Here is an 18,910-nt window from a genome sequence, read left to right as displayed (position 1 = left end):
ATACAATAAGACCACCATGACAGCTGTCTTAAAAATCTTCTTGTCACCACTTCTGAATGGATGATCATTATGACATGGGGGTTTTCAGCAAATGACAATATCTACTTTGTCCTAAATGGAAATGGGGTGAAGCTGACATTTAGTATATGTATACCACAGCAACTAATCTGAAAAGGTTGTAGGTGAAGAATGTCAAAAATGGTTTAACCATGTTACGGTTAAATGGAAGAAATGGTCTTGTTTTGAATTCCTGTTAATTCTATTTGCCCAGTAGAGCATCAATACCATAAAGGGACTCTGTTTTTGTGAAGATTTTGGCAACATGTCCTAAACCTTTGGAAGATGGTGGTCACATTTGTACTGTAGAATTTGTTAGTAAGCCTTGCTGTTTGAACTCGGTATCCCAATCCTGAGGCAAAGAATTAAGTCTTGATTAATATTTAAAACAATTATTGTAAGGTCACAAGTCTAAAATCTTTGGATGAATAGCCATCATATTTAGTATGTAGAATCCATCAACAGTATCATTTTAATTCCAAACACCTCTGCTCATGGTGCTGTTGCAACACCAGCGATATTAGAAAATTTTATGGCATGGTCTTTCTGTATGATTACAATTTCCAAAACTCTGAGGAGTTGCTATAATAGTTAACTAGTACAATCTTGGATCATTGCTCTCAGTTCCATGCATACCACCCCAATGGCAGTGTCAAGGTCATGACAAAATTTTGTTTTATGTTGTGATTTCTCTGTATGCTAAGAAGTCTCAACCATTTAAAATATTAACAAGCTTTGAAGTAAGGAGCCAGTATAAGGTACATGTGGGCCTGGCTTTAGCAACTGTGGCAGCATCAAACATGTTGGCCCCTTGAAGTGATGTTTTCAAATATTGCCGATATTATCAGCTTCAAGCATGTTGATTACACTAAAACTATTGCTAGCTTCAAGCATGTTGGCCTTCTGAAGTAAAGTTTTCAAATATTGCCAGCTTTGAGTATGTTGGCCCCCTGAAGTAAAGTTTTCAATTATTGCCAGCTTCAAGATTGTTGCCCCCACCCCATGTAAAGTTTTTAAATATTGCCACTTGTTTATTATAAGAAAATTCTGAGTAGCATTTACACCTTCAAAATACTACACTGTAGTTCGTAATTCAAATTAACTCAATCATCAAATTCCACTTAGATTTTCTGATTCTTTTGTTTTCTTGAGGAACCCAAAAACTGCAGAATTATAATAGTAATAGTAACGTTGAAAATGGGTACTTTGGTGTATGAATTATGCAACCTTAGAACTTGGAAGACTATATTATCCCCCCTCTTCAGCTTTAAATTAATTAAAAAATGAATACTTTCAGGCACAAACAAAAATTGTTTTTGATTTATTGAACAAAAGATTGAGACAGGAAGACATTTTCATAATAGTAACTTTATTGTAAAAGCCAATTCTATTCACATCTGAAAATACTGGTACTTTTTTTTCTTCTAAGAATTTATATATTTTGACAACCGTATTCAAAAATTTGCAAAACAAGTTTTACCCTCACAAGAGACGAGACAAAAGTTAATCATTAAACTCTTAAATAAAATGCTGTAGCCAAAAAATTATTTGATTTAAAATGCCAGGGCTACTTTTAATAAACAGTCATCTTCTGATTTGCTAATATTCATTTCAGCTAACAGTCTAATAATGTGTATTCACAGTTGCTAAGGGATGATTTAAAATGCCAAATGCACTAAAAGCTTTCCATAGCAACTACCCCATCACAAAGACCACTCCAATAGCAACCAGTTATTTATTCAGCAGTCAATGAGAAGGAGTTGAAAGATTTTTCTATTTTTAGTGTCAGTGGCCATATTTGATAGAGACGGTACATATCTGAAATGTCTTCATGCAAGGATGCCTTCTGTCCAGTGAAATTCTGTTTAGTTTTTTGTTGTTGTTTGGACAAGTATTTTAGAGGTTTCTATATCCATAGTAACAGCAGCCATATGTCAGATCAAATAATTTTAAAAAAATTTGAAAGCTGCCTTGTGCCAGGATGCTTTCTGTAAATCTAATCCAATTCTATTAAGTGTTGTTGGAGATGTCACAGTGGCAAAATTTGAAGGCTGATCTGCATCATTTGCACAAACTTGAAAGGTCTTCCTGCCCAGATGCATTTTCTGATATTTAAAATTCTGCTTCTGAAGTTTTTGAGAAGGGCTTTTACTACTTTTAGTAACGGTGGCAATATCTGAAGGTAAATCAGCATTATTTATAAAAATGTGATAGTCCTTCATACCACTATGCTCGGTGCCAAATTGGGTAAAAATTGGTCCAGTGGTTTAAGATATTAAAATAGTGATTGCTTATGTATAATACATAATATATAATGGATGCACAAGTGTAACAAAAACTTGCCTGACCAAAGGCCAGTTGAGCTTAAACCACCCTGAGCTTATCCTTTAAGTATTGTCTTTACCAAAAGAAAAATGTTAAATTTGAAAATTTTACCTATTTATAATCAACAGTTTTCCAAATATTTGATTTAAAACAGACTTTTAAATTAATAAACTTGATGCCAAGTTTTATGCCTTAGTTTTACATCTCATGTTAATAGTTTCATTATTTAAACCACTGATGTGTCCTGTTTTTGGCATAATTGTACTTGTATGACCATATTACTTACTGAAGGCAATCATCTCTGACTGCCTCATGATCCATTTTACAATGAACATTTACTAACAATTTCAGACCTTGAATTCATAATGCCAAGGGTTGTGACAAAAAAAATTAACTTGAAATTTCAAAATCAACTATACTGAAATTTCAAAATCAAACATATTGCCAAAGTTGCAAACATAAATTGCAATAAATTTTCGGCTGTACCTTCTCAGCTTGCAAGTAACACATCCTCAAATTTCGAAATCTTCAATCAAAACGAACTATTTAAACAAATGAACTCTGAATAAAAGCAGGAGTATCTTAATATACACATTTATGAACTAAGGGCCTTAAATAATCTAAGTAAAGCTAATCTAATGTATACACAAAATATCTTTTAACTTTACCGTCATACTTCTTGCATACAAAATTTATAAATATATATGTGATCACATATTTTATTCCATATACTTAAAATTTCTTCATTGCTTTTCGTTCACAGACATGCATTCTACGTTGCATTAACATAAATTCTGGAAAAACCATTATCTCACCTACATCAGAGTGGTTACATGCACTCTGCCCCTAGCAGGCTTGGGGATGTACACTGTGTCTCAGCTGCATCAGAGTGGTTACATGCCCTCTGCCCCTGGCAGGCTTGGGGATGTACAACAGAACTGAAATGCCTTCCTGCACGTTGTATGAGGCAACTGATGGAGATATAAGCCACAGTGGTTGACATGCCAGACTAATTTTGAAAGGGTGCAGGTTCAAATACTACTAGTGCTGGATTAGCCTGGGTCAGATTCCCTGGTATGTCCTTTGGAAATGCACTTTATTCAAATTGCCTCTGCACCAAATAACCTAACTGTTGACATAACGCAACCAATCAAACATGCTAGTAAAAACTTGAAAAGAGCAATGTAATGTTGGTGCCATTGGCCCTATTGCTAATGTAGAAGTGATACCCAAGTTTCACCTTGATTACAAAGATGTGACAAAAATATCTATTAACATGAGCAACCCGTAAATATTTTCCACATCTTAATATATTTACATAAGCTGAATGACTCTGAAGAAACATGAAATATTCTTTCAGAATAATGCCATGCTGTAATGGACAAAACCCCATGTCGACTTTTTTTTAGTTCTGGAATAGTGCATGTATCAGTGATTTTATAGCAAGAACAAAAGTGACAAAACCAAATGATCTAATATTTTTCAGTAGTAAGAATTTGTACCAAACACATCCAATAGAAAGAAAAAAGAACACTGAAGAACTTGTGAATATCACAAAATGCATCTAATAAATTACATTTTACATCAGGCTCTTGTGGCAAGATGAGCTGATGTATATATATGCAAATACTGAACTGTTTAAGGCATTCAATAATGTATGTTAGAGGGAATCTCTATGCATTTTCAGTTTTAAAATGTGGTCACTACATATTAAAGAAAATTTAACCATGCTGAAATGTAAACAAGAAAAATCTGGAAAAATGCTATATCACGAAAATTAAACAATTTTTTCACAATAAGAGAATAAACTATGGGGAAATTTCCCCTATATACAGTAATCATGTCCACCAAGCCAGGGCTACACTGGCTATGTACAGCACCAAACTAATAACCCTGATTTTAAAGAAAAAAAAGCATAATTCATGATTACCATGTATACTCGTGTTTAGCTCAGATCTGATTACAAACTGCAGAGACCTAGATCTACCATTGCAAAATGCACCAGTAGATCTGGATCTATGCAGTTTGTTATGAGTAATTAGTAAAAGAAACCATACAGACCTGATCTACTGCCATAGCACTTGTGATGGCAGATCAGGGTCTGTGTTGTTTACACCTGAACCCGACTTGGATGTGAGTATATAGGGTATTACACTTATATTATCTACTAATTTAAGTGCTTGACAAATATCTGCATAGCTCCTAAACTGGTGCTAGAACTGTTTTGAAGGTGGATATTGATAACTCAATAATTACCATCAAAAGCATTTTTTACTAAGTTGATGACTAGTAACGAACAATATTACTGAACAGAGGTTTGTCTGCTTTAAAAATATGTGACAAATAATAGCAATGTCAAAATGATAATATGATTTTATATATATTAACTTCATTATGGACATTTATTAAGATCGATTCGATGTCAGAATTATTTTAACAATGCATCATGCTATTACAATGAAAATGTTGTACAGAGATCTCATACAAGAAAATTTTTGCTTAAAACTTTATAATATTAAGTTTCTACTCATTTTACATTAAAATTTCTAGAAGTCTCACTAACCAGCTATTGTTTTAAACAAATTTTTTCCACCTTTGTAAAAACAGTGAAACTACTCTAAACCAGACACTACTGTGACCTAAATTTGTGACCATTTTAATGAGGTGTCCAGTAAATGGCCGTTCAAATAATATCTGATTGACATATGGGACTAAAACTGTTTGATCTGTCTGGTGATAAGCCTGGGTTAAAGAGAGGGCCAATTTAGGGAAGGTTTCCAGTATAACCATTGTCACAAGCCATGGACAACAATCCATTATGCTCCTTTCTTACTTGTGACTGCCAATATTTCATTATTTCACATGAAATACACATAAAGCAGATGAAACAATCATTGCAAAACATGGACAATTTTCTTGCCATAGTGATCCTTTCATGATGTCTGAATAAGTCAATCCATTCTATCTCAGACACATTCACTTATCAATAAATAAAACATGCTTTCATGTTTGTGTAGAAGACTGTTACATTGTGGTGTTAATGATGTTGTTGTTGTTGTTGTTGTTCTAGGGTTTAACGCCATTTTTCAGCACAAGATAGGCTATACATGGCGGCCAGTATTACTGGTGGAGGAAGAACCCTGGAAAACCCAGGTAAGAACCACCGACCCACGAGAAGCTACTGGCAGGCTTTCCCACGTACCCACGCTAGCCGAGCCTTGGACTGTGTTAATGATGTATTTTTGTTGATCTGATGTAGTGGCAGTCATACAAAAGCACTGTGTAATTTTTATTCACAATTCCTACCCTAAAACTTGGTTTTCTCCAGCTACGACTAAAAAACATGAACTCAGAATTGCACAAATGTGAAATTATAAAGAAAAATGCACAGTAATGATAAAAATATTTCATACTGAAAACATTTACAATCAGAGGAAACAACAGCACTGTACAAGTGGCAACAGCACTGTACAACTGGGGTGAAAATGATAAACTAAGGCACTCACAAACATAATTCAGATGCAATGATCTTGGAAAAATTCACTTACTACTGTATGCTAAAAATCGATTTTGGTTCTGGATATCTGTAGTGTAAAAAATAAACAAGTTTTCGGAAATTTATGTAAGGTATAATATCACATTACAAAATCAATGGCAAGGGAGAAACAGACCATTCACAATTTGCCAATATCTTCAGAAGTAATAGAATTCAAGCAATTTGCTACACCATATTTTAAAATTGAAAAAAAAAAAAAACTACATTTTCTAATTTACAGTGTTTTGTTTTAAAGTCACCTACTGGATCATATTCAAGATGTCAATAATTTCTATAGTACTACTTTGGATTTCAGAACTTGACAAAATGAAATTCAGTTAGTGCAAATTTTGTATCTCCTTTGGAAACAAAACCCTAATCCAGATGAATTTTGAGAAGAAAATTAATTTCTGTTGACCCAATCAAAATTAAATTTGATTAGAACTGATCATATCAAAACACAATTGTTAACAATCTTTTTCTTTCTTTTGTTTGGTCCAATAAAAACCTTTAGGATATGTGAATGCTTGATTTTTCATTCAAACCAATTCCAATCTTATTTTAGCCCCTCCCACCCTCTGTTTCTAAAAGACTCATCAGAAAATAAGCAGAATGAACAGTTACTTCATTAAAAAAACAAAAAAAAACCCCACAGGTTAAGATTTCAATACTTAGCAATTAAATCAATGCAAGTGCTTTCAGAAGGATTTTCTTGAGTTTTCACAAAAATAACAAAAAACACAAATACCAAACCCCAATATGTGACTTTTTCATTCAGTAAGTTGCAAATTTATTCTTACACATAACAAATTTATTTCTGAAATGGCCCTTAGGAAACAAGCGTAATGAACAAGCAATTGATTTCAAATTGTAGATTATGATTTCAATTTCCAATACTATGGAATAAAATTTCCTGCTGCTGTTTCTAATATAACCGTTTTCTGGAGTTCTCCTGGTTTTTCATAAAAATGACGTACCCAACAACTCCACAAACAGCAATACCAATCAGGACTAATATTATAATGAAGAAAATTTTCCATCCTGACACTGTATTCCTATGATCGTCTATATGATCTGGAATGAGAAAAATGTTGATACTTCATATAAAATTTTTAAAAGAGCACTTTTGTTCAAAGACCACAAACCCACAGCAAAATAACATACATATTTGCATATAATCTGATGCAAACAACAAACCTTGATCTGTGATTGCAGAATGTGCCAGCAGATCAGGGTCTTTCTTGTTTGGTTTGTTGATCACTATTAACAAACTGTACAGATACAGATCTGCCCATGCATTATGTAACAGTAGATCTGGGTGTAGCCAGTTTGCACTTGGATCAGATCTTAAAGTGTGTTTATATATATATATATATAATTCAACTTCATAAATGGGGTAAGTCTGAATTTAAGTGCAGAACTTACTGTGTTTTGTACAATTACATGATATCAGTATGTTTTGCCCCGAAACCCATATCTGTAACCCTTTTGAACTAAAATTTTCACTCCATTATAAACTTTTACAAGATAAAATTATGAAAGGTTGATTTCCTAATGTTTCAACCCATCAATTAATGACTGCCTGAATTAAAATACATTGTCAATCAAAGAAGTTCTTAAATTCCAAGCAGACTTTGTACTGGACCAGGTCATCAGTCATTCAAAATGAACTCTAATCGAATGTCTTCAGATACTATATGTAATAACTCTAATGTACAGAATTACAGCATTGTTACCGTTCATATTTTATTCATAGTACTTCATATTTACATATACTGGAAGAGCTTATCTACATAAGTTTATTTGCAATTCATTTGTACTGACATTTTTAGAAATTAATTTTTAATCTTAACATATATATATATATATATATATATATATATATATATATATATATATATATATAAAAGCATATGTAACATTATTTCTGAAACTTCATTATTGTATTTTGGATTTATCATTAAAGTTTACTGCAGTGGTGCCAATGATTCAAATCCAAGAGATGTACAGTCAAACCCGGTTATCTCGATTACGTCGGGGGTGTAAAAAAATCGTCGACATAACCGGGTCCCGAGATATCCGGGTTCATAAAAACCGGTAATTTTAAAAATGTCCTTGAGCATTACTCCTGTCTCATGCTGGTGTTTACTGGAATCCCCTCCCACTGCATGTTACAATAAAATAAACAAAACGCTTAATTGATAATAAAATGAAATGAACTAACCTGGTGTTGTTATCATTTATTCCTTTTTTATCATCATAAGTAATTTATTAAAGAAAAAATATATCTATGAACTCCTTATATCACATGTAGCGTATGCATCCATTACTGTAGTGTGCATCACTTATGTCAGATAACACACGACGCATTTTTATAATTGATGTGAATATTGAAAAACAAATCATGTTTGGTTGTACTCAGAGGTTTGAATATGTTATCAGATTGAAAAATGGATCAAAGAAAATCACAAACGAGAGAGTGAGAGAGAAACATCCACCGATTGCTTTCAGGCACCCGCCATTCATGCATAACGCGGTGTTAGGTGCAAAATAACCAAGATTGTATTATATCCAGGTTAATATATGACAGTATCTCGCAGATAACGATCAATAAATGTTTTTGAAAATACATGTACATGTACATGTACATTGACTGTGAGTGCAAATGACACTCCTTTCGCTAGCATGGGTTACAAAGAGTATTTATTAAAGCAAGTTAATGTTGAGTAGACTACTTACCCCGCAGGCATCAATGCGAGTTTGTATCAATTATGATTCCAGATGGCAAATAAATAGATGCGCGGGTGGTGAATAAACACATCCGGTAGCGAGCAGTAAACTAATTCTTTGAACTTACCGGAAGGATATCAAATACAAAGGTTATTTTATTGCAAAGCACACCGACCCTGGAAACTGTGTGTTTTATAGATGTATATATTCAAAATGAAAAAAGTATTCATTTTTTTATTCATATATAGTATGCGTTTATTGTACATGTACGTGTAGGTAATTTTACCGTATATTTTTGTATTTCCACTACATTATGTTCAGTTTATAATTCCTAGATATTTTGAAAATATTGCTGACATGTTTGGCTATTTTGTCATAAAATGCTATACAATAAATCGTCATGATATTACGTGCATATGGAGCAATTTCATGACCTGAATATTCAGCCGATCAGCACTTTTCCGTCTGCACATTGATTATTAATGTGTACATGTACATAATATTTCATTACTTGTATCTCCTTGATTGTTGTTTCATGTATACATGTACTTCGGAACATAATTCATATCTGAAATGTACCTTAAGAAATAAAAGGGAAATGATAAAATACACATGTAGCTGACATCTAAGATTCTGCGTTTTCGTAAAATAAAGTTACATTGTAATTTGTACACACTCTTGTCTTTGTGAATCCTTGAATATTTTATGTAGTGAACATGATATATTCTTAATAAACTAATCGATTAAGCTACTCTTACGAACCAAAAATAGAAAGAATATGAAATAAACATGTGACTACTGCCGTAACGGACCAAAATTGTGCCTGAAAATCGATCGCTTTTGCTGACTATTTCTTGTACAATTTCTGTGAGATTGACGTTAAAAAGTTGCATTTCGTCGAATTAAGCGGGTCCACATGTTACTTCGGACCGAAACTTATGCCCGACATAACCGGGTTATCGACTTAACAGAGGTCGAGATAAGCGGGTAAAAAATAGCATAACAAAGAAGAATTTTTTCGGGACCGGACCAAAACGCTCGACATAAGCGGGTTGTCGAGATAACCGAGGTCGAGATAAGTGGGTTTGACTGTACTTCATTCAGTGTGTGTTCTAACCTACAATGCATATGCGGTGGTGCCATTATGTAAATACTGTCACTAGCCTAACTGTGAGTGTTGAATCAAACCCTATTATTGTTTATTGCTGTCATACTGCAATAACATTTTAATGAATTAAGTATTTACAATTTCAAGGCAAAAAAAAACGTTAATTACTGGTGCATTTATATCAAAAGTCTAATGCAATAATGCATAAACAAACAATAATCTAGTCAAAATGGCAAGGTAGTGTTACAGCAACCCGCAAATGCACCATTCTTATCATCCAATCAAGTTATACACAAATCTGAATTGGGCCAAAACAATAAGAAGACAAAAATTAAATAAATTTCTTGACTTTTCAAACAAATTTACACCATTTCTATGTAATAATTGTACATGCCAACACCGAGAAAATTATACTGGTAATTTTTGCTAATGTAAGTCTGCTTAAATAAATGCATTTGAACTTACCACGTGCATCTTGTGATGTCATCTTGGACTTTTGGGTTGGCTTATACATGGGTCATTCACTTTTTAGTGTTTATACCTATTCAGTTTGGGTGGTCAGCTTATATGCGAACGGGATTTTGTGTGTGTGTGTGTGTGTGTATGATTTGGATTTTTAACGTAGCTTTAACAATTTTTCAGTCATATCACTATGATGTCTGCAGTGTGGCAGTTTATAGTGATGTCTAGCACTGTGGCATCATGCTGCAGACATGTAGCATGATGTCCCACCCAGTCACATTATCCTGACACCAGGCCGACCAGTCCTAACACCAACTTCTTAAATTACATCAAATCGCGTTAACAAAGAATCTTAATCTTGTTACCAACTACTTGTGTCAAAGGTGAGATAGAAAACCTACCTGGATACAAACTTTTGATTAACATATAAAATTATTCCATATTTCCATTTGAATACAGCAACCAATGTAGGGGATACATGACTTTCAAGAAACTTTAAATACAAGATAATAATATTAACTTCAGCGATACATGTGTCTCAGGTGGGCTAAAATATATCCTACATTCAATGAAGGTGGTGTAAGGTTCCTCAGTGGGTGGGATGTGGTGGGGTGGGCTGAACTGAGTCATCAGAAATGTTGTATAACTAGGATCACAGTACAAAGCAATTGTTCGTGTTTGTAAATACTTGAACCTCACTGACTGAACCCTTAATGTTAACTTCAACTATACCATGTTCCCATCCATATTAACATAAACTTGCCTGTTTTGTCAAAAAAGGCTCATATACAACTGTTCACTTGTAAACAGTAGAAGTGAGATACTTACCCCTTGGGGGTTCTACATTTTCAGCCTTTGGCAGACCAAAATAGTCCTGAGCTGTATCCTGGAGCAAAAACAAAAAAAGACAGCATTAGTTGTCTAATTCCCCCAAAAGAACTAACAACAATTTCTAAATCTTATTCACATACCAGTTTTTACATTAATGTTTTTCAAGTCATCAGAACTTTAATACAAATTTTAATGTAAATGGGACATTTTGTTGGATACAACTATACATCAAGTATGACTGACAAGAAAATTTCTGCTTGGCAAAATGTATTTAAAATTATAGGGGCTTAATATTTTCACAGATTTATTAATACGACTAAACTGGCACAAAACTGATTCATGCTAAAATAAAGTTAGTTATACAGATAATTTTGCTAATATGAAAAAATCCAGACAATAATAATGTTATGTCAATCAAACCCAAACCAAGTAAAATTGGTGTTTTAGTTCTATCTTTTATTCAGTTTGAGTGTAATCATAAATACAATTATGCCTTATTGTGTTCAAACAGCAGAAGCATCACACAACTGTCACTGGTATGCCTGTGAACATTTCTGCAAGGATCTAATTAGGCGACTACTATATTTTGTTCTCTAACTTATGGACGTTCTTGCTGCATTGTTACAATCAATTAAAAAGTAGATCTGTTTTCACATTATCATGTTAATTATATCTTTTGTATCAAATTAAATAATAGGAGAAAAGTAATGAAAAAAGTTAAAAGGAAATGCAAATTCTGCCAGCATGTATTAAGACATCATTTTAATTGTGTAATTGAAATCCATTTTAAATATTATTATGTAAGTACCATTATTAAGTATCTAACATTAAGCAGTGGTTTATCCAATTAAATTGCAAACATGATGAAGATAGCAAGCAAATCAATCAAATGGCATACTAAGTAATCAAAAAACATAGTTTCATAGACATTTTTCATTATGGAGAATTGAATTCCAAAGTATGTAATTTAATTACATTTCCTAAATAGACAGTAAGAGGTTTGCAATGAAATCACAGTATCATAATTTTACTAATGTAAGATATCTCAATACTGTTGCTTTTTAAATAAATGTCCATCATGTACGAAAACAAAAGAATCATTTTGTAATGTAATGTATGACACCAATGGGATCTTTGTCCTACAATTTTGACATCAGTACAGAAAATATCCAGCTGATGTTATGATTGTGTGATAACAGAAAAACCAATATATCTAATTATGCTCTGACAACATTAAGTTTAGTATTTCAACACAAGGACCATTACTTGCTTGGAGATATAACAGGATGCCATTTTTCTTCCCAATAAGGATTATGAAACACACTGGATTACTGTTCTAAAGAATAATCATAACTTTAAAAATTTTAAAAACAAAACTGCATCTTTGTTTTGCAGTGTTAATGGGTTGGTAATTTAATATTTGTGTGTCCTTTGTTATATCCATGGTAAGGAGAATTATTTCTATTTGTCCAAATAAAAGCACCCACTGTCCCATTTTATCATCTCTTGACACTTAATGTAAGCTGGATAATTCTGAACCATTTTCTGTTATTTCTACAGATAAGTCATTTCTATTCACGTTTTTTTTTTTTTGTCAATAAGAAAATGTCATGTCATACCTACTTAAACTTTATCACTTTTATACTAATGAGAATTATCTTGGTTTGAGCCATTATATTAATGTGCAGTGTGTTATGTACCTCATTTTTATGCACGAGTTAGAGAAAGAGCCAAAGTAAACCTACCACCTGAGGGACAAAAATATCAGGATGAATGGTCATTTACCAAAATACACCACTCCCTCGATAACTGTGCCCTGATAACTCGCCCTGCTTATAACACTGGGTCAGGCATGGATCCCATTTTTTAAACCAGAAAATACCCCAAAAATTGATTCCTATTTGTTGAACTTGAAGAAAATCTCAATCAAAATTGGTAATGGAAACTCTGATGTACTGCTTGTTTTATCGTTGGAAAGAGTAGATAGGACTTGAATATTTTAATCAACACAATGAAATATCGAGTTTAAATATAGGTCATACAATTCTTTTACATTTTCTTTGCTAACAACATTCCTAGTACACCACAATTAACGATATATAAGGAAATTTTGATCAATAAAAATGTCACTTATGCCGAGTGCAGGCAGTATTTTAATAAATAAATACAATTAAAAAATTTTTTTTATCAATTGAAATTTGTGTACCAGGGTTATCTTTTAGTTCCTTTTAAGTGTAATCGTCATTAAATGCAATGTGTCCTCTTGTAATTAAACGTAAAATGCGTCAATCTACCGTAACAGCTATGTCCATGAGCATTTCTCTGAGAACCTAATTAAGTGCCGACTGTATTTTGATAACTGACTTCCGGAAGTATTTGCTGTATTGTTGTACTGAATTAAAAGCTGGCCTTCCTTTGTATTATCACGTTAATTATGTCTTTTGAATCAAATAAAGGAGGTGGAATAAAAGAAAAGTTAAAAGGCACAAAAATCCTACAAACTTAAAAACTAGTGTCCCCGGTCGTATGTTGGGTGAACTCACTTTATTTGATCAATTGAACACTTATAAATGTTATTGTGTATGTAACATAAACTTCCTTAAATTAACCGACTCTTTCATAACTGATCAAAGATAACATGGCACCAAGTGAAAAGAATACTTCATAAAATAAAGAGCTTGATTTCACAGATACAGACCATTGTGGGCATGCGAGTTTCTGAGAATTCTTGAACTGGCACTTAGTGATATCCTCAAGGATGATAACAAGTTTCATTATTACTTCCAATGAAATCACGACACCAATATTGTACTAATTGAACAATATAAAAATTGAGTTTTGATGTAGACGACTGTCTCACGAAATAAATGTTGTGTGTTTTTGTAAAAAATAAATCTTGTTTGGTGGTGTATCAACAGTTAGTCTAGTTCCATGCTCTGTGGACTCCCGATTTGGCAGGTTACTATTAAGCACCATTACAGGAACTAGACTCATCAAGAAAACAAAAAGCAGTGACGTAATACACAGATTTATCACATACATGTGATGGTTGTTGAAACCAGTTGAAACAATCTTTAATATGTTGGACATTTTGAAAAAATAAATGTTATTTAAATAAAATAACGAACAACTTCATTAGAAAAAGCGCGTTATTAAAAATTATTATCAACGTGATTGTAAAATGAGTTTTCAGTCATTAAAAAGCCCAGTTCCCAAAGGCTGTCCCCCCCCCACAGTTTTCTCGATGTCAAAGCGATTTTTGAAAAATTGTGTAGGTCCCTTGGTAAGTCGCACCTCACTTATAGTGCAGTCTATGTTTGTGGACCCCGTTGTGCATGAGTTATCGAGGGAGAGTTGTACAGAGATAATAATCAACGACAAAGACGTTCAAGTAAATACTTATTTCTGGCCACAATCACCAATGATCAAATGGACTCAGTTGCTAGAGCATACAGGGTTTATGTGAATTTTAGCAAAATGTACAATACAACATCTCAGTATGTTTTTATCACAAACCCTTTGTAATATAGTAAAACTACTCAAAACCAAAACTTCATCATACCACAATCCCCACAAGACCGAATTTATTTCTTCATCCTGAATATTTTCTTCTTTAGTATCATTTTTTCTAGTAAAAAAAACCAACCTGAAATCCAAATATTGAAATAAATTTCAATCCCAAATTTCAATTTTCTGCCTTAGAAAACCTTATAAAACTGAAACTCAATTCAAACTTAATATATATATTTAGCTGTTAAATTCTTGTCACATGACTGAACAGATTAATTAGGGTTAGAAAGTACTGTAGTGGGCTGATCTGCAAGACAAAGACCTGGAAAATATCCCAAGGGCACAAGGTTAAAACAATACTTGACATGCACACCCACACAGATTAAGGCTGACAATAGGCTAAACTGAAACCTCTGCATGACAAAAACAAGCCAGCTTTTACAGCGAATTGATAACTAAATGCTTAGAGGTAAGTCATCTGAGTTGTAGTCTTGGAGTCCGATTGGTGGCCAGACAATGCATGGACAAATTAGAGTTAATGCCTTGGAGTCCTAATGGTGGACTTAACTGATGCATGGACAAGTGTTCCTGCCTTGGAGTGCTTACACATCACTAGACAGATCCATTGTTAAATAAAAGGTACAGCCTTGGAAAACTGACATGTAACTATAATGGAGTACTGACAGATGGACAGACATGCGTATGGATAAAGTGAATCTTATATACTACTGCATTTTCTGTTTAGCTACTGTGTAAATATATGTCATAATAAATGTTGTAATCATTACAATGACATATACTTTTAATTCTTACATATTAACGTATGTCTGCATATTTTACACTTACTGTTGGTGAATCGATTTCATACAGTTTCATGGAAATGATATCATGGTTATCTGAAAGAGATGATGTAAAATTTATGTCAATAAATTAAATAAGATATGCACTTTTTAATATTTAAGAGCCATGCCACTAAAATTTATCCCCCCTGCAAGCTTGGGTATGTAGAAAAGTTACTGCCTTACTGTATGTCTTAATTTAGGCTATGGAGGGTAACATGTTGCCCAGGGATGTTTCCTGTGTTGATGTTAGACTGAAAATGTCTTGGACTTTTTAAAAGAGTTGGGTTGATATAAAAAAATGTGTATTTTGATGATCTTACCCTTCTGCCTTATCTTTGTTTTGTACAACTAATTAGGATGCATTGTAAAATGCAGTGCAGGAGTCAACTCTCAAAGCAAAGGAGATGCACCAATGAAGTGTTCCTCAAGGGACATTCTAAAAGGATAAATTCTCAGAACAGCAGAGTTTCAACTCCATACCCAGAGGAATGAATAGCTGGGGCAGAATGGGTGTGTGTGTGTGTGACTTGGATTTTTAATGTTAGCTTTAACGATTTTTCATTCATATCACTGCGATGTCTGCAGTGTGGCAGTCTATAGCGATGTCTAGCACTTTGACATCATGCCGCAGACATGTAGCATGATGTCCTACCCAGTTACATTATCCTGACATCAGGCCGACCAGTCCTAAACTCACCTCTTAATGCTGAGCGCCAAGCAAGGAAGCTGTTGGTACCATTTTTATAAGTCTTTGGTATGACCCTAGCATAGGGATTGAACCCACCATCTCCCGCATCCAAGGTGGATGCTCTAAACACTGGGCCACCAGAGCGGTAGGGGCAGAATGAAATAGGATTTGTCCTTGTCGAGTTGACAAGGAATTTGAGATGAAGCAAGCATCAAGCAAGTGATTTCAAGTCTTACTACAATGTGAGCTTATTTTATTTCCCCAGGCAAAATCTCCAACTAAACAGGGTTCTGGGCCATGCTTGGGCTACCCATGCAAAACTCAGCTGCCTGAAGGTATTTGTTTAGAGAGAGAGTGACAGCGAGATCTTCCTTCTTTAAATCTTGAAGTAAAATCAGAGTTGGGTTGTACTGTGCATAAACATGACCCCTCTTTTCATGTTAGAGCATTGGATTATTGGGACAGGGTTTCTCCCATTCTGTAGTGAAGTGCTTAAGACCCTCCCACCCTCCTCCAATCCAGGGTAGCATACAACATGGACATGATATCCTTTTTTGTGGTAACTGGACATTCCCCACATTATCACCTTTTATGCTTGGTCAGATACATGCAGTAACCTGATGGTGGTCATTTGATGCTTTAAGATGCACAGACAAGGATAGGAATGCACCTTTTTCTGTGAGATGGAGATAAATGCAGCTATTAGACAGTATGGAGCTGCCCTAATGAGTACAAGCCATATGCAAGACCATGCATTGAGCTGCCCTACTGAGTATATAAGCCATATGCAAGACCATGCATTGAGCTGCCCTACTGAGTATAAGCCATATGTAAGACCATGCATTAAGCTGCCCTGATGAGTATATAAGCCATATGCAAGACCATGCATTGAGCTGCCCTACTGAGTATAAGCCATATGTAAGACCATGCATTAAGCTGCCATGCTGAGTATATAAGCCATATGCAAGACCATGCATTGAGCTGCCCTACTGAGTATAACCCATATGTAAGACCATGCTTTAAGCTGCCCTACTGAGTATATGAGCCATATGCAAGACCATGCATTGAGCTGCCCTACTGAGTACAAGCCATATGCAAGACCATGCATTGAGCTGCCCTACTGAGCACATAAGCCATATGCAAGACCATGCATTGAGCTGCCCTACTGAGTATATAAGCCATATGTGGGACCGATGTGTATTGCGCTGCCCTAGATACATGAGACAGATGTGTCTGTTAGTGGTGATCTCATGGAGGGGTCTAGTCTACACTCAGATTTCTGAAATATAGCCACTGAGTCTAAGAAAAACATGAAACCCAGCTACCAGAGCATTACAAACTGGTTGCTGCATGTGTGTGTATGTATGTGTGTGTGTGTGAGTGTGATTTGGATTTTTAACGTAGCATTAACAATTGTTCAGTCATATCGCTACAATGTCTGCAGTGTGGCAATTTTTAGTGATGTCTAGCACTGGGGCATCATGTCGCAGACTTGTAGCATGATTTCCCACCCTGTCACATTATCCTGACACCAGGCTGACCAGTACTAACACTAACTTCATAATGCTGAGTGCCAAGCAAGGAAGCTGTTAGTACCATTTTTGTAAGTTTTTGGTATGACTTGGCTGGGGATCGAACCCACCATCTCCTGCATCCGAGGCGGACGCTCTAACCATTAGGCCACTGGATCGGTGGTTGCTGCATGTTAAAAAAAAGAAGAGTTTCTGCTCAATGCACAAATTTTTGACAATTCTTAGGCCTATGATGTCTTGGTTAACAGTTTGGACTTCTGTGCTGAGACTAGCATGCATACCTTTTAACAAGCCAGGTTAAAGTCTGATGGAATTGTCAAAAAGAGGCCTGACACAGGGGTTGTGAAATTGCCTTTCAAAGGAATACAAGATGTCAGCAACTCAGCTAGATTGCTGCAACAGGTTTTTGAAGGCTGGTCATTTCAAATAAAAAATAAAGTTCAACAAAGATGGGAATTTATCATGAGAGGTTGCTGAAAGAGGAGAAAGAGACCAGAAGACTACATCAATAAATGCAAGGAAGGCTGGGGCTTGTGAGCAAGTGTCTTTAAATTGGTAAGATTTGGGTGGAAGGGAACTTTCTGCAAAGGTATCAGTGGCTATGCTTGTGAAGTAGGGTGTTGGAGATGGTGAGCAAGGCTGCAAGGTCAACCATGGTGACCTCCTGGAAATTGCTTTGGGAGTCATCAATAGTCCAAGTCATCAAATCAGGTGTTCATGAATGGGATGTTGTTGAAGCCAGTAGTGGGCCACACAATGAAGACAGCATTGGTGTCCTTGAATAGGAAGTAACTGAAACCAGCAATGGATAACAAGAAGACAGGACTGGTGTCCCTGAATTGGAAGTCACTGAAGCTAGCAATGGATAACAATGAATCCTGGACTAGTGATGGGCCAGTCTGGTGCTGATCCATGATATGTCCATGAGTATAGTACTGGATAGTGTGTCTGAATGGTTCATTTAATCCAGTGCTGGTTGTGCATGGTGTCCATGATACCTAGGAATGGACTGGCCAAATGTGGGTCGTTATCTCCGATGAGTACAGGATTGGTTATATGGGAAGACAGATCAATATACCTATCACTAAACTCAGATGAATGTGAACCTATGAATGGAGCAAATTACCAAAGGAAATTACAGGAATTATAACATGTAATAAATAAAAAAACAATTACTCAATTGATCTCACAAATTTTGTTGAGTACTGAGACAAAATGAAGGTACTATTGACCATACCGCAGCCAATTAAGATGGTCAAAAAAAGCATATCGTACCAGACAAAATATTCA

General features: G+C 34.7%; 1 protein-coding gene across 1 annotated transcript in view; it reads right to left on the bottom strand.

Annotated features, from left to right (window-relative positions):
• Nucleotides 1-1,405: 1,405 nt before the first annotated feature.
• Nucleotides 1,406-18,910, bottom strand: part of LOC149795896 (vesicular integral-membrane protein VIP36-like) — a 40,643-nt gene continuing 23,138 nt past the window's right edge. The window contains exons 7-9 of the mRNA XM_089965814.1: nucleotides 15,405-15,454; nucleotides 11,046-11,103; nucleotides 1,406-6,991 (exon numbers count right to left, since the gene is read on the bottom strand). Coding sequence (XP_089821940.1) covers nucleotides 6,843-6,991; nucleotides 11,046-11,103; nucleotides 15,405-15,454 — 257 coding nt within the window. The 3' untranslated portion in view covers nucleotides 1,406-6,842. The remainder of the gene's footprint in view (nucleotides 6,992-11,045; nucleotides 11,104-15,404; nucleotides 15,455-18,910) is intronic.

This window comes from Sinohyriopsis cumingii, chromosome 7, assembly GCF_028554795.1.
Source record: "Sinohyriopsis cumingii isolate HCF-2022 chromosome 7, ASM2855479v2, whole genome shotgun sequence".
In the NCBI taxonomy this organism is placed as follows: Eukaryota; Metazoa; Mollusca; class Bivalvia; order Unionida; family Unionidae; genus Sinohyriopsis; species Sinohyriopsis cumingii.
The sequence above is the reverse complement of the archived record's forward strand: the minus strand, read 5'-3'. Positions and strand labels throughout refer to the sequence as shown.